This window comes from Sorex araneus, chromosome X, assembly GCF_027595985.1.
Source record: "Sorex araneus isolate mSorAra2 chromosome X, mSorAra2.pri, whole genome shotgun sequence".
NCBI lineage: Eukaryota > Metazoa > Chordata > Mammalia > Eulipotyphla > Soricidae > Sorex > Sorex araneus.
The window spans coordinates 361,214,163-361,234,975 of record NC_073313.1 but is presented as its reverse complement, the minus strand read 5'-3'; the positions used below and the strand labels follow the sequence as shown (position 1 = coordinate 361,234,975).

General features: G+C 59.4%; 2 protein-coding genes across 7 annotated transcripts; one reads left to right on the top strand and one right to left on the bottom strand.

Annotated features, from left to right (window-relative positions):
• Positions 1–58: 58 nt before the first annotated feature.
• ATRAID (all-trans retinoic acid induced differentiation factor) lies at positions 59–8,906 on the bottom strand. Of its 3 annotated transcripts, none has more exons than XM_055122649.1 (7): positions 8,776–8,906; positions 7,318–7,372; positions 1,585–1,656; positions 1,338–1,409; positions 1,121–1,242; positions 596–693; positions 59–402 (listed from the first exon to the last, which is right to left on the bottom strand). In XM_055122649.1, exons 1-7 carry the CDS (start codon positions 8,903–8,905, stop codon positions 298–300), a joined length of 654 nt encoding a protein of 217 aa, XP_054978624.1. In that variant the 5' UTR covers position 8,906; the 3' UTR covers positions 59–297. The 3 variants fall into 3 exon arrangements, with proteins under 3 accessions (XP_054978624.1, XP_054978623.1, XP_054978625.1); XM_055122648.1 differs by lacking the exon at positions 8,776–8,906 and adding an exon at positions 7,964–8,345 and having other exon boundaries at positions 7,251–7,372; XM_055122650.1 differs by lacking the exon at positions 8,776–8,906 and adding an exon at positions 7,662–7,680 and having other exon boundaries at positions 7,251–7,372.
• On the top strand, positions 8,328–19,429 carry SLC5A6 (solute carrier family 5 member 6). 4 transcript variants are annotated; one of them, XM_055122641.1, is made up of 17 exons: positions 8,328–8,462; positions 8,833–8,893; positions 13,238–13,777; positions 14,094–14,159; positions 14,407–14,458; positions 14,796–14,863; positions 16,063–16,217; positions 16,379–16,519; positions 16,612–16,741; positions 17,134–17,222; positions 17,306–17,418; positions 17,604–17,671; positions 17,995–18,081; positions 18,175–18,356; positions 18,436–18,539; positions 18,639–18,751; positions 18,881–19,429. In XM_055122641.1, the coding sequence occupies exons 3-17, from the start codon at positions 13,382–13,384 to the stop codon at positions 19,034–19,036; spliced, it is 1,920 nt and encodes a 639-aa protein (XP_054978616.1). In that variant the 5' UTR covers positions 8,328–8,462; positions 8,833–8,893; positions 13,238–13,381; the 3' UTR covers positions 19,037–19,429. The 4 variants fall into 4 exon arrangements, with proteins under 4 accessions (XP_054978616.1, XP_054978617.1, XP_054978615.1 ...); XM_055122642.1 differs by lacking the exons at positions 8,328–8,462; positions 8,833–8,893 and adding an exon at positions 8,570–8,781 and having other exon boundaries at positions 13,241–13,777; XM_055122640.1 differs by lacking the exons at positions 8,328–8,462; positions 8,833–8,893 and adding an exon at positions 8,570–8,781.
• Positions 19,430–20,813: the final 1,384 nt, after the last annotated feature.

Sequence of the window (20,813 nt, the reverse complement as noted above, 5' to 3'; positions counted from 1 at the left end):
AAACAAATCAGAGATTTCTTTCTTTCTTTTTTTTTTTTTAAGGAATAAGGAAAAAAAAGAAACCAAACAAACGACTTTATTACAATTAAACGACACACAATTTTCCCTGGTACTGGTCCAGTCTCGGCCTGGACGCTGCAGGGCTGTCCGCTTCCCTCCTCTCTCCAGGGGCGGCCTCAGTGCCGAGGATCCGCCCGGGCAGCGATGCCAGCCAGCCAGGAAGAAGAGCGCCCTGCCGGGCGGAGAGCAGGCAGGTGCCCTTTCGGGGGAAGCACGACCTGGGGTGGGGCGGGGGGTTCAGGACGCCTTGGCTTTGCGGCGCTGGGTGCCCCAGAGCACGGCGGAGATGGCTAACGTGGTGGATCCCAGAATCCCGGAGAACATAAGCAGTGGGAAAGAGCCCTGCGGATAACAAACAGAACCCCACACGGCGTTACACCAGGACCCACCCCCTCTTCCCCCCCCTCCCCCGGAGTCCATATTCCCCTTCCTTCTCGGGGGTCCGCATCAGCTCCGGGTCTCGGGGCTCTCTGCTCCGTGCGGTGCCTGCCCAGGGACCTGCACCTGTCCCTACTGGGCAGCCCTCCTGCCTCACCTGGCGCATGCACTTGTAGCCGTGGAAACCGTCGGCACAAACACACTGCAGGAGACCTGGGCCATCGGGCGCGCAGGAGCCGTTCTCAGGACACATTGCTAGGAGACAGGAGACCGACATCCCTGGGCCTCGTTCGGAATGTTTCTCACAATCCCCTTCCACTGAGTCTCAGCTTACTCGGTGGGAGGTAGAAGATGGCGGATAACCGCCACCGCAGCAACAGTATTATCCACCTTCGGCAGAGGCAGCGGGAGGGGTGGGTGAGGCAGGCGGGATACTGGGGACACTGGTGGTGGAGAATATGTACTGGGGGAGGGCAGGTGTTCGATCATTGTCTGACCGAAACTCAAACATGAAAGCTGTGTAACTGTATCTCGAGGTGACTCAATAAGGAACAATAAAAAATCTTTCCTTTCCTGAGGTTTTAGAGCCACAGGACCCGGACAGGAAAAGACATTTAAGGAAAACATCTGTCTGTCCTTAGCTGGAGAACACTGGCGGGGCTGTTCCCACGAGACCACATACCTGGGTCTCTGGTGTCATTGCAAAGATTCCTTTGTCCCAGGCAGGTTCTGTTCTCTCGACCATCAGTGACATTATCCCAGGCCTTAATTCCTCCAGGACACTTGACGTCTCGTGGCAGGACCCTGAATGCACACGATAGCCATGCTCCATACGTGGCCGGCCTCAGCACTGCCCCTCTTTGATTCGCACCCCACCCCCCACGTCCCACCTCACTCACAGAGTCTGCAGCTGAGTGAAGCCCCGGAAGGTGTCGGTCAGGTTCTCCTCAAGGGGGTTTGCTTGCAGGTCTCTGGAAGACACAGGGTTAGCGCTACGCTCCAGGGAAAACACCCACTTCCACTCGCACCTCTACCTGGACGGCTGCCCAGGTCTCTGAGTCATCTGTGTTTACATCGTTTAGGAGTCCGGTCCGCCACTATTCCCCAGCCCACCGAGTGCACCTTGTGCGAGAGCTGACCACTTACATGATGACCGCAGTGAGCGCCTGAGGAAAGCGTGGACCCGGATCCTTCAGGGAACAGTTCCGGAGATCCAGCCTGGAGAGATAAAGTTCCCCATGTAGTGGAGTTTCCCCCTCCGCACCCACACACAGTAAGCTGCCGCGCCCCACTTTCAGCTCACAGTAATTGAACATAGCGCTTTGGAGCCCTGTGCTTGGTGCTGGGCCAATTCAGCTGCCACGGAGTATATGTAATGAAATTACAATTGTCAGGGACCAGAGAAATAGTACAGCAAGCAGAGTGCTTGCATTGCATGCGGCCCACCTGGGTTTGTTCCCGGGCACCGCATACGGTCTCCTGACATAAGCACGGCCAGGAGTGATCCCTGAGCACGGAGCCAGGAGTAAGCCCCGAACACTGCCAGGTGTGGCCCCCAAACCAAAAACCAAAAAAATAAAAATATTTTTCAGTTCATTTGTATTAGCCATATTTCAAATGTTCAACCAGTAACATGTGGTTGGAGGCTACTATGTGGGAGAGTAAAGATGTGGAATGTTTCTATATACCTATATACCTCTGCATATACTTGGGGGGGAAATTTCAAGCATATTTTCTACCAGACCAGGTGTCAACTATGAAGACACATTATTTTTGCTTCCAAAGCTATTTGTTCCTTTGAATTCCTAATTCCTTTGGTCCACACCCGGCAGTGCTTAGGGGCTATTCCTGGCTCTGTGCGTCTGCGCTCAGGAGCGGCCCCTGACCATGCTCAGGGGACCATATGTGGTGATCTAAGGGGAGTCAACTACATGGAAAGCAAGCACCTTACCTCCTGTGTTATATCTCAGGCCCTCAGTTTGGTTAAAAAAATTTTGGGGGCGGGAGGCTATACCTGGCGATGCTCAGGGGTGCCTCCTGGTTTTGCACCCAGAAATTACTCCTAGCAGTGCATGGGGGCCCACATGAGATGCCGGGGATTGAACCCAGGTCAGTTGTGTGCAAGGCAAGTGTCCTACCTGCTGTATACTATTCTGTTAGCATGCGCCCCCCAACACTCATCCCCCTCCCAGCCATTTTCTTTATTCCCAGACATTTACTGAGTATCTGTTAGTGGCAAAATTAGGAATTAGGGGAATTATTTATTTTTGGTTTGGGGCCACACGTGGCAGTGCTTAGGGCTTACTCCAGGCTCTGTACTCAAGAATCATTCCTGGTGCTCTCTGGGGACCATATAGAGGTGCCAGGGATTGAACCTGGGTCTGCTGCATGCAAGCTAAGTGCCCTACCTGCTGTCCTGTCGCTCCAAACCAACTATTTTAGATTTTTCTGGGTCACACCCAGAAGTTCTCAGGATCACTCTTGGTGGGGCTCAGAGGACTATATGGGGTTGGGGTGCCAGGGATTGAACCCTGGATAAGAAGCGTGAAAGGCAACTGCCCTACCCAATGAACTATGGTCCCAGCTCCTTTTCAGGCCACACTCAGCAAAGCTCAGGGCTTATTACTAGCTCTGCGCTCGGGGTTCATTCATGTAGGGGCTTGTGGGACTATGGAGTGCCAGGGGTTGAACCTTGGTCAGCTGCATGCAGGCAAGCGCCCTACCTGCTGTACTACCAAAGAGAGTTTCTTAACCTTCCATATGGTTGGGGAGATTGCTTAAAGGGCTGGAATACAAGCTTTCCATGATGGAGACGGGGTTTGAGTGAGCAGTCTGGAGCACTGAGAACCAGGTGTGGCCCGAAATCAAAACTAAAAGACCCAGACTGGAGAGAGAGCACAGCGGACAGGGCACTTGTATTGCATGTGGCTGACTGGGTTTGATCCCCAGCCCTCCCATATGGCCCCCTGCGCCTTGCTTGGGGTGACCCCTGAGTGCAGAGCCAAGAGTAAGCCAAGCATCACTGGGTACGGCCCCCAAACTGAAACTAAAACAAGCAAACAAAACAGAAAAGCTGGGCTGGAGCGATAGCACAGAGGGTAGGGCGGGTAGGGTGTTTGCCTTGCACTGAGGCGACCGGGGTTCTAATCCCCAAACTGAAACTAAAACAAGCAAACAAAACAGAAAAGCCGGGCTGATAGCACAGTGGGTAGGGCGTTTGCCTTGCACGAGGCCAACCTGGGTTCTAATCCCCTGAGCACCGCCAAGGGTAATTCCTGAGTGAAGAGCCAGGAATAACCCCTGTGCATCACTGGGTGTGACCCAAAAACAAAAAACAAAACAAAACAGTAAAGCCTCTGGGGTTGGGGCCTAGGAGAAAGTATAATCCATAGGGCACCTTCTTTCACACAGCCAACCTGGTTCGGATCCTTGGCATCCCATATGATCCCCCGAGAACAACCAGGAGTGATTCTGGTCCCCCCCCCCTTGCTCCCCAAATGCCAGGAGTGATTCCTGGGCAAGAGCCAGGGGTAAACTGAGTACTTCTGAGTGTAGCTCCAAAAGTTAAAAAACAAAACAAAACAAAAAACAACCCTTGAAGCTAGAGTGACAGTATAGCGGGTAGGGCATTCGTCTCACACATGGACAACCCCAGAGAGATCTCCTGGGCACTGCCAGGAGTGATCCCTGAGCACGGAGCCAAGAGTAAACCCAGAGTCCTTCTAGTTGTGGCCCAAAACCAAAATAAAAAACTCAAATCCCTCAAGTCTCAGCTTTCAACTGGCTTACAAGCCCATTACCAAAAATACAAATAAATTGGGGCTGGAGCGATAGCACAGCGGGTAGGGCGCCGACCCGGCTTCTAATCCCAGCATCCCATATGGTCCCTGAGCACCGCCAGGAGTAATTCCTGAGTGAAGAACCAGGAGTAACCCCTGTGCATCGCCGGGTGTGACCCAAAAACAAAAACAAAACAACAAAAGAACAAAAAATACAAATAAATTTACAACAGAAAAGAAAATCACGGAACAATTAAGAACAGGGCTTTCAAAAGACTTTCCCCAGATGTGCGAGCACACTTTCTCCAGTGTCAGGAGGAACTAAAACCAACCAGGGCCCTGAGGGCTTCAGAGAAACCTTTAAAGAATGAAGAGTTCCCAGATTTAGGAAGTCTGCAATTCTTTCTTTTGTTTGTACCTTTTTATCAGAGATTCTGATCTCACTGCAGGCAAAGTCCTAGAGTATCTGGCTTTGTTGCACTAAGCAGACCCCACCTTCCTCCCAGAAATAAAGGAGATTGAGAACAGCAGCCTCCATGACAGTTTAAGAATATACACCCTCAGCCTGGCTCATTTATAGCCATGTTCTCGTACAGAATGTCCTTCTCATCTGTTGATGTTTGTTTGCTTCACTAACCTCAAATGAACCAAATAACCTCAAGTGGGGTGGCTCAAAATTGGATGTAAATTTGAGCAATCGACTCAAATAGAGCAATAGAGAAGTTTTTAAAAAAGCAGGGGACACAAAAAAGATGTTGGAATTGAAGGATAGATATGTACTAATTGGGAGCTAGGACACAATCTCAGGCACGCATGGTCTGAACAAAAGAAGCAAAGGCATAAGACCTGCGGGGTCCCAGCAAGCTGGATGAGGTCAGACCTCAGTGGACAGTCGGGAATGGATAAAAAAAAAATTGGGCACAATGTTGGGATGATGGGTTGGGAGTAGCTGACATAGAATGTGGTTTGAACTTTATCTTGAGGGCAAGATGTTGGTTTTCAAGAGATAGTGCAGGGTCCAAGGTCTTGTCTTGTACTTAGTGGACCCTGGTTTGATACCTGGCACCACATATGGACAAGCCCCATGCCCCCCCTCTACTCCCTATTGCCCCCAAAGTGCAGAGCCAAAAGTACCACTGGGTGAGTTGTGGTCCAAAAACCAAACCCAACCCAACAGGGCTCAGCTACAGCTCAGCTGCTGAAAGTTCCTGCTTTGCAAGGGGGGAATGAGTGTGAGCCCCTGGACGGTCTCTGCAGTTCGTCTACAAAGTCGGGAGCCCAAGCATGTAACGTCCTAACAAGCCAGGCTGTCGGAGCAGGAAATGAAAGGGTTCAAGTCCCACTCCTGCAAGTGTGTGGCTCCTAGTCATCACAACAAAGAGGAAATTTAAAAAAATTATTTTTTACTGATTTTATTTTGGGCCCCCCAAACTATGTCAGAGAAGGTCACTCCTGGCAATACTCAGAACATTGGGCCGCAGCGTTCAATGCTCAGACCCAGCAGTGCCAAGGGTCACCACGGGTGCTCGGGTGAAGGGGACAGGGGTGCAGGGGCACAGAGGCATCCAAACATGCCTCCTGATCCCTGAGCTACTTCCCTAGTCTCCATTCCTCAAGTTTCTTGAAATTAAAAAAATAAAACTTGGGGCTGGAGAGATAGCACAGCGGGTAGGGCGTTTGCCTTGCACGCGGCCGACCCGGGTTCAAATCCCAGCATCCCATATGGTCCCCTGAGCACAGCCAGGGGTAATTCCTGAGTGCAGAGCCAGGAGTAACCCCTGTGCATCGCCAGGTGTGACCCAAAAAGCAAAAAAAAAAAAAAAATAATAAAATAAAACTAAAAACACTGGCCAAAAATTATGACTTCTGCAAGCAGGGAGAATCAGGGGGTTATATTCCAAGTCAAAAATGCTATTATGGGGGCTGGAGCAATAGCACAGCGGGTAGGGCGTTTGCCTTGCATGTGGCTGATCCGGGTTTGATTCCCAGCATCCCACTATGGTCCCTCAAGCACCGCCAGGAGTTATTCCCGAGTGCAGAGCCAGGAGTTAACCCCTGTGCATCACTGGGTGTAACCCAAAAAGGAAAAAAAAAATGCTATTACATATATTTCTACAGTTATAAGTACACAAGGCTCAATCTTTAACCTCTTATGGAAGAGTAGAAGAGCTTAATGGCTCCTGGGTGATATACAACAATCTTCATACACTTTCCTCTAAGAGACCCTTTTTGTCTCATTTTAGCAGATTATTCACAATAAGTAATACAAAATAAATGATTTCGGTTCTGCTTGGGGAGCAAGGTTTGGGGTTTGGGACGGAAATATGATGGTGGGATTGGTGTTCAAGTAGTAAATGTAATCAAATATTGTGAACGACTTTATAAAAATAAAATTTTTAAAAATGCTATCATGAATTTTAAAGTGAGAATCATGGTTTTGATGCCTCCAAAATGAAAACTCCAAAATTCAACCCAGGAGGCTTGCTCATCCAAGCCCAGGCTCTCCCCTGAACACATGTTTCTCTTCCTGCTTTTTCCCACTCTGGAGAAGCCCATATTCTCTTCTGTGTTTCTGTTTCGGGGCCACTCATGCCTGTGCTCACGACTTTACTGGCTCTTAGGGGACCACACAGGATGCCAGGGATTGAACCCAGGTTGGCTATGTCTGCCTTACCCTGCTACACTACCTCCAACCCCACTGTTCTCTGGGGAACACTATTCCTCTCTTTTTCTCCCCCACATCCTGCTGTCCTTCAAAGTAATTTTAATTCAAGAGAATCTTACTTCACACCCACAAGTATCCCAGGAGTCAGACAATTAAGCAAGTCTTTAAAAAGAGGAAATTCCGGTCTGGAGCCCATAAGATCCCGGAGCCGGCCTGGAGTTATTATTAACCCGAGCACAGAGCCAAGAGTGAGCACTGAGCAAGGCCAGGTGTCCCCCCCACACACACACACGTCCCCCCCCCACACACACACACCTCCCACCCCAAAGGAAGCTCTTGCAGTTCGCAGGGACTCCTTTCTCCCTCACCCCAGGATGGTGCCCTTCTGATTTAGGCAGCAGCGGGCATGCAGCATTAGCGCGGGTGTCTGCTTACAATAACGGGCCACTTCGGACACGTTTTGCACGTCCCCGGGACACTCCAGGCAGATCTGTGGAAGAACAAATCCATTAGGACTCGAGAGAGAGCAGGCAAAAGGAAAGAACCCGCCGGGATTCAAACGTGCAGTACCAGACACCTCTCGGGCACTGCACGCGGCCAAGGGCAGAAGGGCAGCGTGCCGCCTTTCGGTCTACCCCGGCCCCGGCCACCACACCGGCGCGGCGGCGACCTCACGTGGCAGCCTGTGCCGTGGGAGCCTCATCTTCGAGGACGGCCACTCGGACGGCTCTCTCGTGCCCTTCCCCGTGACTTCCCCGCCTGACTTCCCCGCCGGACACCTGCAACTCGGCCGACGGGGACCGGACCACAGGGACGCGGCTCCGCAAGCGGCACCCCGCGGACTCGCACCCGCTGCGTCCGGACAAAGGGCAACTCAAAGCTATTCCAAGATTTTGGAGCGAGGGGGTCAAAGTGCAAAGGTTTGTGGATCCGAGCGACCCCGAGACGCCGGGAGAGCGGCGGGGCGTGAGTGGCCGCGGACCCCTGCGGCCGGGGCCGGGGAGTGGGGGGAGCCGAGGCGACGCAGCCCGCGGCTGGCCGGCCACTCTGCTCCAGGCCGGCCTCTAACTTGCTTCGGTACCTCGGGTAGCGCCAGAGCCCCTTCCACGCCCAGGGCGAGGAGCAGGGCAGCCGCCCAGGGCGCCAGGCTCGCGGGGCCGCCGGGCCCGCGACAGGCCATTTTCCGCTCGTGTGATTCGCTCAGCTGTCGCGAGACCTGTGTCCGGGGCGTGGCTCCGCCGGCCGAGACACCCCCCCCCTCGGGGAGGCGGCGGCGGGCTGCGCCGGGGGCTGTCGCCGCGGGCGGTGGTCGGGCGTGCGTCTCGGGCAGCCCCGGGGGCCCGCGAGGGACCCGGCCCACGTCCTCCCCTCGCCCCGCGTCCGCGACGGCCCGCTCGCCACCCGTCCGCAGCCCGAGCCCCGCCCTTCGGACGCCCGGGCCGCGCCGGGCAGCGCCGCTTCCGCCCTCAGTAGACATGGCGGCGCGGGGGCCGGCCGGGGGCGGGGCCCGGTGTCAAGAGGCCGCGCCGCGGCGGACCCGGCTCCCGGCCGCTCGCCGGACCCACGTGGAGACCCGGCAGGTGGGCCGGCCGGGGGCGGGCCGCGAGGGCGGGGGCCGCCGCTGAGAGGCTGCCGGGGACTCGGGGCGGGGGGCGAGCCCGGCGGGCCGGCCCCGCGACGGCGGGGGCCCGGGAAGCCCCGGAGCGCCCGGCCGGGTGTAGGTGGTCCCGCCGCTTCACGTGGGGAGGGGAGGAGGGCAGCCCGGCAATAAAAGAGGGCAGGGGTGAAGGAGGAGCGCGGAGCGAAGGACACAGCCGGGCGCGCTGGGACGAGCCCGCGGACGCGCCGGACGCCCTGCCCGTCCCCTTGGCGGCTCTGCGGAGCGCGGACGACCTGGAGGTAGGCGCGGGCCGCTCGCCGCCTTGACGCGCGTCTCCTTTGCCTTCGCAGGGCGCGAGCGATGCTGATCCCGAGAGCGCGGGCACCTGCCTAGCCCTGGCCGAGACCAGAGGTAAGGCGGCATTGTCCCCAGGGCGGCCGCAGCGACAGAGGGCCAGCCCCGAGCTCAGTGCGGCTCATGCCAGCCGCCGCGGACTTACACCCCTCTCCCCTCCCAGGTACCTCTATCGGGAGTCTCTGGAAAAGCATCTCCCCCGCTCCCCGGAGCCTTTTAGACTTGGTGACTCCTAAGCACACAGAGCCTGGGTGTTTTGTTTGCTTGGGTTTTCTTTTTGTGCTTTTTTTTTTTCTTTTTTTGTGGGCAACACCCATTGGTACTCAGGGGTGGCTCTGCGCTCAGGAATTACTCCAGGGGGTGCGGTACAGGGAGGCGGGAACCATATCGGATGCCAGGGATCTTGGGATCCAACAAACCTGGGTTGGCTGAGTTCAAGGCAAGCACCCTACATGCTCTACTGTCGTTCTGGCCCCAGGTTTTGTTTGGGGGGGATGTTTGTTTTGGAGGCACTTGGTATTTGGGGTGTGCTTACTCCCTGCTTGTTGATCCGGGCTGCCTGGGAGACACTACAGGTGGTGCTGGAGATCCAACCTGGCCTGGCGCGCTCGCAAAGCCAGCTTAGCCCCTTGAGTTCTCTCCAGGCCCCAAGGGCAGATTTTGAAAGAATGGACGGGAGGGGCGGGATGGGGGTGGGGGTGGGGGGAGTGATTGGCCCCTGCTGTGGCTTCCTTGCGCTTCCAAAGCCAAGCCGGCAAAGCTCTTCCTCTGGAGTAATGGGTAACCAGGGCGTGGTGGGGGTGACCAAAGGGGGCTGGGGGCTGACCCTGCTCCCCCAGCCACTGTTTGTCCCCTGTGTGTTAGTGGGTTTTAGTGAAACAATTCAGCACTTGGTTTGGGCGCCCGTTGTCTCCCAGAGCTGCTGAGCCCTGGTGTAGGTCCGTGAAGGCTGCTAGAAAGGCGCAATCCTGTCCTTGGCCTCCTCGGTGGTGAAGGCTGTGGCGGCCTCTGCTTTCTCCGGTCTCCTCTCGCCTCTCACTCTTCAGCCAGCCAGCCAAGAAACCTGCCGGGAAGCCAGTTTAGCTCGCCGTGGGGAGCCTTCTGCCCTGTACCTCCCAGGCCTGTCTTCACGTTGACCCTGATGTCTTTCTCCAGCCCTGCGCGGATCCCTCCTTCCATCACCCGTTCTTGCTTGCGCACAGAGCCCATTGCTGCTCTTTTTCTCTGTCACCCCTGTCAGCTTCCCATCACCCCTGACATCACAGTGGGCATCTGCCGGAAGAGAGGGAACTCTCAGATGTTGTTGCGGCCTGGGAAGGCTACGACATCTTCCGGTTACACCAGAGTGTTCTGTTGGGAACGTTGTTCCGGGGACCATGTGATCCCGGCATTGCCAGGTCTGGTTCTCTCTCTTCACTGGCCCCACGAGGGTCAGAGTTCAGGTTTGGTTTGCAGGAGGCCCCGTCTTGCCAGCCAGATCGTACCCGCCTAAGAATGTGGCGTGAGACAACCAGACAGCAGTCAGGATGATCTTTCTCCCAGTGGGCAAGAAGAGATCCCTCGTATTAATATCTCTCTAAATTAGTTGAACTCTAAAACTTTGTTCTCTGAATGGCTGACTACGGTTAATGTTCTCCTGCCCGGGGGTGGAGGACAGTGTGCCCGGGGAATCGCTAATGGCATACCTTTCTCCCTGGTCCTGTCTTAACGCCGCATCTCAGTTTTCTTAAGAACCAGAGAGTATTCGTATAAAATCTGTGACCAGACATTCAGGCTGTTTAGAAAGCTCTTGGTTTCTTTCTGTTGGGGGCCACACCCAGCAGTGACCAGACATTCAGGCTGTTTAGAAAGCTCTTGGTTTCTTTCTGTTGGGGGCCACACCCAGCAGTGCTCCGGCTTTACTCCTTGCCCTGTACTTTCTCCTGACGCTCAGGGGTCATTCCAGGGTCTCAGGAGTCCATAGGGGATGTCCAGGATTGAACCTGAGTTAGCCATGTGTGAAGCAAGAACCCGACCTGCTGTACTGGCAGTAACTCCTTGTTACTTCTTTATTGCTTATCACTATTCATATTTCTAAAGCATCTGGCATGGGCCCTAGCACAGTGTTATGGCCCTAGCACAGTGCTAGGGAGCGATAGTACAGTGGGTAGGGCGTTTGCTTTGCACGCGGCCAACCCAGGTTTGATTCCTCTTGGAGAGCCCGGCAAGCTGCCGAGAGTATCCTGCCCGCACGGCAGAGCCTGGCAAGCTACCCGTGGCATATTCGATATGCCAAAAACAGTAACAACAAGTCTCACAATGGAGACGCTACTGGTGCCCGCTCGAGCAAATCGATGAACAATGGGAGGACGGTGACATGGCATGGGCCCGATGGGCTCACAGTATAAAAAAATAACATAAGGCTGTTTTACTGCTTGACTTCCCCGGGTATATTTGTTTGCCCAGGCCTGTGACACTGCGGGGAGTAACCTCTAGCAGAAAGCTCCGGGTCTGTCGGCCTCTGACAGGGAGATGGTTCGGGTGCAGCCATCGGAGCCCTTCAGGGGTATAAACGAGAGGGGGGCTGTGCTGGGGACCGCGGCCGGTTTCTCCACGTTCTGACCTTCCTGGTGTGTCAGTGAAGTTTGGACCGAGATGGAGTGAGCGCCATCTGCGCTCTGCAGAACCCCTGAGACTGGCCGGGCTCCCGGGGGTCTAGCCGCGTCCCCTTCCGTCCCTTTTCACTTGTGCTTGGGATCACTGGGAACAGCACCCGCTGGGCTGTGGCGCCTGCTGGGGCTCCCACATGGTTTTGCTGGTGATATTTTTGAGGATGTCACCACCACGCCATGGCACTCAGGTGGGCTTGGGTGGTGGGCGGCTGGAGAATCACTAATGGGGTCACGCTGTCGTTGCAGCGTCCCAGATGTCACCAGGGGGGTCTGTTCTGTGGCCTCCTGCTGGTAGGGAGGTGTCCTGCTGCTGAGCTAGCTCCGGTCCCGTGCAGATGTTAGCAGCAGCTGTTTGCAGCGCAGGGCTGGGGTAGCTCCGCAGCAGGGCCAGTGGGAGGCCCCGGGTTCAGGCCCTGGCCCCAAGGAAGAGAATTACCCCTTAGTCTTGGGTTTCTCAGGGTTGGGGCTCTCCCCAAAGTCGGTCTCACGTGTCCCGGGCGCCTCCCCTTCATCTCAGGACGGTGGTTCCGCCTCTGAGGGCGCCTGTTTCCTCTGTAGGAGTCAGAAAAGCAACTGGCCTGCCTTCCCCGTCTCTGCCTGCCCGGTGCCAAGCGCAGCTCCGAGTGCCACCTAATCCAGCCAAGAATGCTGCCGGGCACGGCCCTTGCTCCCCAATGTGTCTGAGGCCTCCCGGGCTGAACTGGGGTTTGGGGGCCGCCGGGAGATGGGGTGAGGACAGAATAGCCGCTGGGCTCCGCTCTGCCCCACCCCTCGGCCTCTCCACTCAGACTCCAGCCCGCAACCTGGGGAGGCGGGGCGGGGCTGCCTCTGAGGTAGGCTGGGCCCTGTCTAGCTTCTGCCCCAGACCCAAGCCCGGTCCCCAGCTCTAGCTCGTCCCCTCTGTTGTTCGGCTCCTGCTGGCACGGCGGTGGCCTCATGTTACACACAGGTAGCGGCAGACAGGGAGCTGCAGAGCTCACCTGGTGGTGATGGGGAGACGCTTAAGAAATGGGGGGTGGGGGGGTGGGAAACGTGGGAAACGCTTGCTTTGCACTTTGCACTTGGATCCCCCACATCCCATATGGTCTGAGCATCGCCCCGCCCCAAGTAACTCCTGAGCATCCGGTGTGCACACCCCCTCCTCCCCCAAATAAAAGAAAAGCGCCCAGGGGACCAGGATGTGCCTCGGAAGTTTCGGAAGTGAAGCTCATGCGCATATGAGAGCCTGGGTTCGAGCCGGCACCCCACACAGGGAGGAAAAATAGGAAAGAAAGGGCCAGGCACTGGTTGGTGTGGAGATGCCCAGGGTGGGGTCTGGGGGGGGACCATGGAGGTGCTCTCCCCCACAGGGGGCCTTATGGGGGGATGAGGGTGGGAGCGGGATGGGGGGATGGGGAGGCAGCCTGTGCGTGCGTGCGTGCGTGCGTGTGGCGAGCATGCGGCGAGCGTGCGGCGAGCGTGCGGCGCTTCCCCGCTGGGCCTTGGCGCCAGGCTGGGTCCTTCTGGCGTCCTGCGTCGTGGCGGCTGGGCCTGGGCCTTCGGGGCAGCAGGGAGCTTGAGGCTTTTGGGCTTGGGCCGAGTTTTCTTTGCGGGTGGAGACCTGAGCATGTTCTCGCGTTTCTCCGCCGTGTCCACTCCACAGGGCACCGGGCTAGTGCTCAGGCTCCCCAACCCTTTCCCAGGACGCACGGGCCAGGGGAGGCGGGTGGCGGATACAGGCCGGCCTGACCCGGAGTCGATTCCTTTGCAGCAGCCCCTGGACAATGTCACTTGGCTAAAGACTGTGAGACAGCGGCCGGGAGCCCAGTGGCCTCCACCCACCCTGCCTGCCTCGCCGAGAGGCCGCCCGCAGCCAACGCACAGCAGGTAGCTGAAGGCCCCCGACCGCAGAGCGATGAGCGTGGGGGGTCACACCGACGCCCCCGTCCCCCCACTCATGGACACCACCAGCCCCGTCACATCCACCTTCTCCACCGTGGACTACGTGGTCTTCGTCCTGCTCCTGGTCCTCTCCCTGGCCATCGGCCTCTACCATGCGTGCCGGGGCTGGGGCCGGCACACCGTGGGCCAGCTGCTGTTGGCGGACCGCAAGATGGGCTGCCTGCCCGTGGCCCTGTCCCTGCTGGCCACCTTCCAGTCCGCCGTGGCCATCCTGGGGGTGCCGTCAGAGATCTACCGGTTCGGGACGGAGTACTGGTTCCTGGGCTGCTCGTACATCCTCGGGCTGCTCATCCCCGCCCACGTCTTCATCCCCATCTTCTACCGCCTGCATCTCACCAGCGCCTATGAGGTGAGTGGGGTGGGGGGCAAGGGGACCGCCAGGGCCAGGCGTGGGCAGGAGGAGGTAAGCACGAGCGCCCCTGCCTGGTGGGGGTGACAGGGCTGCGTGGTGCAGGTACAAGTTCCAGGGGAAGTCGGGCCAGTGGAGGCCCAGGGGGCCGCCATCCCTCGATGGGAGCCGGGCACTGCTTCTGGGCTCCTGGGCTCCTTCCTGGGTTGTCCTTCGGGTGGGGTCCTTCGGGTGGGTCGGGCGCTGGGCCCCCAGAGAGCCGCTGTGCGTGCGGCCCGGGCCGTAGCGCCTCCCCTCCCTCTGCTCCTTCCTATAGTACCTGGAGCTGCGGTTCAATAAGGCCGTGCGGATGTGCGGCACCGTGACCTTCATCTTCCAGATGGTAAGTGGCGAGAGGCATCGTGGCAGGGGCCCCCGCGCCGCGCTATGAGGCAGCAGAGCCATTCCCGAGGGTCCTGCTGGGGCCACTGTCCCCCACACCCTCGAGTGCCCCCCTCTCTCACTTCCCGCTCTAGCCTCGAGCCCAGATTTGGGAGGGGAGGAAGGGAGCGAGGTGGAGGCGTTGCTGGAGGATGTCCAGTCGGCCTCCCCCTTGCCCGCCCTTACCTCCCGGCCCTTCTCCCCTGCAGGTGATCTACATGGGCGTGGTCCTCTACGCCCCCTCCCTGGCCCTCAATGCAGGTGAGAGGCCACAGGCTCCTCCCCAGGCCCCCTGGGAAAATGTCTGGGGGAGGGGCAGGCAGTAGCCTGGCTTCCACACCTTTGGCCGGTCTGTCCAGGCAAAGGAACTTTGCTCCCCTCCTTGGAGAGATGAGCGAACATTGCCCCTTCTGCAGTGGCTAATCACCACTTCTTGGTGGAGCCCAGTAAGTGGTCCTGGCCATCGTGGCGAATGATTGACTTCCGGTCTGGGGCTTATGTGGGGGGTGCCGGCCCCTCTCCCCCAGGGCTGCTCTGGCTGGCTTCTCCCCGACGGAGCCCCCACAGAGGCAGGGCTGTGCCTTTTCTCTGTCTGCAGTCACTGGGTTTGACCTCTGGATGTCAGTGCTAACCCTGGGCATCGTCTGCACCATCTACACTGCTCTGGTGAGTGCTGCGAGGAGGCGGAGGGCGGGGGGATGGGAAAGGGAAGGAAGGCGGGAGGCGGGGAGAGACTCTGACACAGAGGATGACGTGTCCTCGGGGTGCAGCTGGAGGTCTGCAGCGGCATGCGGGAGCTTTGCTGGCGGGGCCTAACAGAGCCTGGTGGGAGGACGCCCTGCAGTGAGGTGGTGGTTAAAGGGTTGGGATCCCGGGGGCATGGGGCCGGAGTGATAGTACAGTGGGGTAGGGCTCTTCCCTTGGACCCTGCTAGCCTGGGTTGGACCCCGGCATCCCACATGGTCCCCAAGCACAGAAGTGATTGCCAAGCATCGCTGTGTATGGCCCCAAAGCAACAATAAAACGTTTACCAGGAGATGATTGAGGCAGAGTAAAGTCAGTTTATTGAAGAGTTCACTGGCTGGACTGGTTCTTGGAGGCCTCCAGAGGCGACCTGAGTAGCACTCGTCAGGGAAACCGGCAACTTCTGGGCTGCTTCGGGAGGAAAACTTCTGTTTCTCAAACGAGCTATTCCAGGGAGGGAGCGAGCAGGGGACAGGTACTCAATGTATAGGAGAAAGTAAATTGTATGTAGGATATTCTAAGTCCCACAGAAAGGGTATAGATACACAGAGTAATTTAAATCAACCGTGAAGTACTCTAAGCCAATCATATAGGCACAATGAAATGTGAATAAAATAATTTTAGCTTATCCCAGGAAGGGTGAAATGTGTCCAGTTCTAGGAAATTTTTTTTTTCTTTTTGGGTCACACCCGGTGATGCACAGGGGTTACTCCTGGCTTCACACTCAGGAATTACCTTATGGGAGCTGGGAATCGAACCCGGGTCAGCCGCATGCAAGGCAAAGCCCTCCCCGCTGTGCTATCACTGCAGCCCCAGTTCTAGGAATTTTAGGGGCAGAGGCATAGAATGGACATCTAGCGGGCCAGATTCTTACAGCAGGGGTACCTCAGCCAGTTCTAGGAACTGCAGGGCAGAGTGGATGGGCCGGAGAGATAGTACAGCGGGTAGGGTGCTTGTCTTGCTTGCAGCTGCCCCTGGTTCCATCTCTGACACCCCACCTGGCCCCCTGAGCACTGCCAATGGAGCTGATTATCGTAGCAGGGAGGGTCAGTCTCTGGCTGTGTGAAAGGGGGCTCCCGCAGGGCAGCCCGTCTGACTGCCGGGCGGCTCTCTCCCCGCAGGGAGGGCTGAAGGCCGTCATCTGGACAGATGTGTTCCAGACGCTCGTCATGTTCCTGGGCCAGCTCACCGTCATCATTGTGGGCTCGGCCAAGGTGGGCGGCTTGGGGCGTGTGTGGGAGGTGGCCTCCCAGAACAACCTCATCTCCGGGATCGAGTGAGTATCCTGCCCCCCCTGGGCCCATAGAGGTGGCAGCAGGTGGGCGGTGGTGGGGGCGTGGGGGAGGGAGGGGAGAGGGGAGTTGCCCCTCTCAGTGCCAGCTGCCCTGCCCGCCCCTGAGCCGTCCGGGCCGGGCATTAATGGTGGTCTTTGCGCAGTCTCAACCCGGACCCCTTTGTGAGACACACTTTCTGGACGCTGGCGTTCGGGGGCGTCTTCATGATGCTCTCCCTGTACGGAGTGAACCAGGCGCAGGTGCAGCGGTACCTCAGCTCACGCACAGAGAAGGCGGCGATGCTGTGAGTGCGGGCAAGGACCCCGGGGTGGGGGGGTGCTGCAGGGGTGGAGGGGCGGGGCCGGGCCGTGGGTGACGCCCCCTCTCCCCCCACAGGTCCTGCTACGCCGTGTTCCCCTGCCAGCAGGTGGTGCTGTGCATGGGCTGCCTCATCGGCCTGGTCATGTTCGCTTACTACCGCCAGTTCCCCATGAGCCCCCAGCAGGCGCAGGCGGCCCCCGACCAGGTGAGAGCGCTGCCCCCTGAGATCAGTGCTGGGGAGGGCCGGAGCGACAGCACAGCGGGGAGGGCTGATCCAGGTTCAATCGCCAGCATCCCATTTGGTCCCCCGAGCACCGCCAGGAGTGAGTCCTGAGTGCAGAGCCAGGAGTCACCCCTGAGCATCGCCAGGTGTGACCCAAAAGGAAAAAAGGGGAAAAAAAAAAAGATCAGTGCGGGGGCTGCTACAGACCCGCCGGGGAGGCTGTGCCCGAGCCCCCAGCACGTGGCCCTGATCCCTGCCCGAAGGAGGAAGCGGCTTCTGGGGCGGGGGTACCCGGCTTCCCTGCTCCCCCTGTGTATGTCCCCAGCGGTGCTGGCTCCGCTCCCAGGAGACCGTGTCCCCTGCTCTGCCCGCAGTTTGTCCTGTACTTCGTGATGGACCTTCTGAAGGGGCTGCCGGGCCTGCCGGGGCTCTTCGTCGCCTGCCTGTTCAGCGGGTCCCTCAGGTAACTCCCCCCGTCCCGTGAGCTGACCGTGGAGGGTCCCCCTGTGCGCCCCGCTCAACTGCGCCCCCTCCTCCTCCGTCCAGCACCATCTCCTCGGCTTTCAACTCGCTGGCGACTGTCACGATGGAGGACCTGATCCGACCGTGGTTTCCCGAGGTCTCTGAAGCCCGGGCCACCATGCTGTCCCGCGTCATCGGTGCGACCCGTTGTACCTGACAGCCAACCCCCCCCCCCCCCCCCCCCCCGCTTAGCACGGCCTTGCCCGCTGGGTGTGCCGACGCCCCCTGCAGGGGGCCAGGGTGGGCTCCCGGGGCAGCTTCGCTCTCCTTCCTCCCCTCCCCGGTGGCTCACGTGCGCTCCCTCCTTCCCGCCTCTCCGCAGCGTTCGGCTACGGGCTGCTGTGCCTGGGGATGGCCTACCTCTCCTCCCACATGGGCCCGGTGCTGCAGGTACGGGGCCCTGGCCTGCTGCCACTGGCCCGGTGGCCTAAGGCGGGTACCCCCGGGGGTTGCTGGCCGGCCCTGGGGTGCTGGGGCCACAGGAATGTTAGGCATGTGCTTCAGCCTGCGGGCTGCCCCCGGCTGCACTGTGAGGGGGCAGAGGAGGGGCCGCTTGGGGCAGGGAAGGGACAGAGGGAGCGGCCCAGGGCCGGATGCCTCTGCAGCGACCCACCTGGGACCAATGGCAGCAGCAGAAGGCCCCGGGCAGCTCCAGGGCTCCTGCCCCCGACACCCCCTTCAGGCCTCCCCTGTCCCCCTGCCCCGCCCTGCAGGCCGCCATCAGCATCTTCGGCATGGTCGGGGGCCCGCTGCTCGGACTCTTCTGCCTGGGCATCTTCTTCCCGTGTGCCAACCCTCCTGTGAGTGGGGCCTTCGGTGGTCATGGGCGGGGGGCAGGGGGGCAGGCGAGAGTGGGCAGCCCGTGACGGCGGTCCCGCGTGTCATCTGCACAGGGCGCCATCGTGGGCCTGCTGGCCGGCCTCGTCATGGCCTTCTGGATCGGCATCGGGAGCACGGTGAGCCACCTGGGCTCCGGCGGGGCCCCCCCACTCCCCAATGCCACCAGCCTCCCACTGCCCAGCAACCTGACCGCCGTCACCATGACCACCCTGATGGCCACCACCAGCCAGCCCAGGTGAGTCTCCGGGCCCGGCGGGCGGGATGGGGCGGGGCGGGGCGGGGCTGCAGCTCCCGGCTCCCCCCTCTCTCTGCAGGGTCACGGGGCTGCAGCGCTTCTATGAGCTGTCCTACATGTGGTACAGTGCTCACAACTCCACCACCGTCATCCTGGTGGGCCTGGCCGTCAGCCTGCTCACGGGTGAGTGCTGGGGCTGGCGAGAACAGGACTGCAGGGGTCTCCAAGCCCCGCGGGGGTGCAGGGCCCGGGAAAGAGACTCAGTAGCACTTCTGCCTTCAGGGGGAATGCAGGGCCGCACCCTGAACCCCCGGACCATCTACCCAGTGTGGCCCCGCCTCTGGGCCCTCCTTTCCTGTCAGAAGAAACTCCACTGCAGGACCTGCATCCCGGAGGTACCGACTCCCTGCGGCTCTGCGGGGGGCACCGTGCCCCCCAGCCCTTCCTCTCCTCTGCCCCCCCAGGGCTGGTCTTTCCGTCCTTGGCGGGACCCCCTTTAGCCCTGTGTCCCCTGTCCGTCCCAGGACCTTTCCATGGACAGCGCCATGTTCCCCGAGAAGATGAGTAACGGGACGCTGCAGGACAGTGGCAAGAAGGAGGCCGTGACGCGGGCCCCCGCGGGCCCCGTGGGCCAGCCGGGCAACAGCCCCACCTTCGTCCTCCAGGAGACCTCACTGTGACACAGACAGGCCGCCACTGCGTCTGCAGCCCCAGGACGGGCCTGCCGTGGGCAGCACGGGGCTGGCTCTGCCCGTCCTGGCACGCGCCAGCTGCCCGGGCCGCCGTGGCCCCCCACATGGACACACTGTCAGCCCCCAGGGTCCCGGGACCCCACGGGTGTCTGTGACACCCAGGCCCCTTCCTGTCTGTCTACCTCCATTCCCGAGAGGGGGGGCCTGGTGTCCCCGATAGGCCTTCGGAACAGGCAGGCGCGCCCAGCTCCTTGGCGGCCGCCGGGGGGGGGGGATGCCCCGCCAAGGGCCTGGCCGCGCCACTCCTTCCTGCCTGTGTCCCCACACGTCCCGCCCACACGCCCTTGTTCCCGGGGAATAAACACTGCTGTGGGATGGAGAGCCGCCCGCCTGTGCTGCTTCGCGCCCCTGCCCGCCCCTGGGGAGGGAGGGACCCTCCAGACACACAGGCCGCCCCCTCTGTGGCGCATCTGTGGGTCAGGAGCACCCACAGTCCGGGCAGCCCGCTGAGACTCCTTGGCTCTTCCGCTCCCCTCTGGGGCGCTCCTCCCTGGCAGCACCCCGACCCGTGCTCCCCGCGGCCCCCAGGTGGGGGCAAGGCCAGCATGGGAGCGGACAGGCGGCTCCCTGCTCCCCACTTAGGTGCTCGCCTTCCCCACACCTCAGATCTGAGACCTGTCCCCGCTTTCCGCCCGCCCTGTGGTCACTGCCACGACCTGGGCCTCCCCTGCACCCCGAGACCAGAGCTGCTTTGTGTGTGTGTGTGTGTGTGTGTGTGTGTGTGTGTGTGTGTGTGTGTGTGTGTGTGTGTGTGTGTGTGTCCCCGCCCACCCCTCGTGCCTATGGCTGCCAGGCTGGGCGTTACCAGGCTCTCAGGCTGCTGAGTCGTTCCCGGGACGCTGACGGGCCTGGCAGGAGCCCCCAGCAGCAGTGCCTCACCCCGGGAGCACTGCAGCCCCCCTCCAGGCAGCAGCGTGGCCAGCCAGGCGACCCCGGTTCCCTGCTGAGCGCCGCACCCGGGCTGACCCTACACACGGTGCTGCTTCCGCGGCGCGGGCGCCCGACGTCCAGCGCTGCGGTCTGCGCAGGCCCCTGGGAGTCTGTGCCAGAGCATCCTGGGTCCTGGCCCTCCTCCCTGAGCGGCTCCCCACTCGGCCTCGTCCTGTCTCGGGGAGGGGGGCCTGATGAGTTAGAGACGAGGCCGTGGTGGCTCCCAGTTGGGCCTTACCCCTGGCTGCCCTGGAAGTTTCTCCCAGAGGAGGTCTTGGGTTCAGCCTAACAGCTGAGCACCGCAGGACCCGGCGGCAGTGAGTGTGGACACAAGAGTCTGGCCAGAGCCCGGCGCAGAAACTGGACGGAGGCCCTGAGATCTGGCCTGCCTTGTTTTTGCTGGAGGGTTCAAACTTTAGAGTAGAAACATAAGAAGATTCTAACCTTGCAGGGAGGAGGCTCATTTTTCTCCTCCTAGGGGCTTTGGGAGTCAGACTGACCTCTCGGCAGGCTCTTCAAACCCAAATCATTTTTATTATTTTTTTTCAAATATTTTTTATTTTTAGGCAAATGGAAACATGAAAAAAAGACAGTGTTCGATTGAGAAGCTTTATAGTAATGCTCAGTTTTAATGCTTTTTTATTTTATTTTTTATTTATTTTATTTTTTTTTGGGTCACACCCGGCGATGCACAGGGGCTACTCCTGGCTCATGCACTCAGGAATCACCCCTGTCGGTGCTCAGGGGACCATATGGGATGCTGGGATTCAAACCC

Bases quoted from the DNA above. Each gene is read 5' to 3' on its own strand.
- SLC5A6 (XM_055122641.1), top strand. From the start codon at position 13,382: ATGAGCGTGGGGGGTCACACCGACGCCCCCGTCCCCCCACTCATGGAC. The intron at 17,223-17,305 runs GTAACTCCCCCC...TCCTCCGTCCAG, and splicing joins CTGTTCAGCGGGTCCCTCAG to CACCATCTCCTCGGCTTTCA. The intron at 18,082-18,174 runs GTGAGTGGGGCC...TCATCTGCACAG, and splicing joins TCCCGTGTGCCAACCCTCCT to GGCGCCATCGTGGGCCTGCT.
- ATRAID (XM_055122648.1), bottom strand. From the start codon at position 8,062: ATGGCCTGTCGCGGGCCCGGCGGCCCCGCGAGCCTGGCGCCCTGGGCG. The intron at 694-1,120 runs GTATGTGGTCTC...CCTGTCTCCTAG, and splicing joins CAATGACACCAGAGACCCAG to CAATGTGTCCTGAGAACGGC. The intron at 403-595 runs GTGAGGCAGGAG...TGTTATCCGCAG, and splicing joins GCTACAAGTGCATGCGCCAG to GGCTCTTTCCCACTGCTTAT.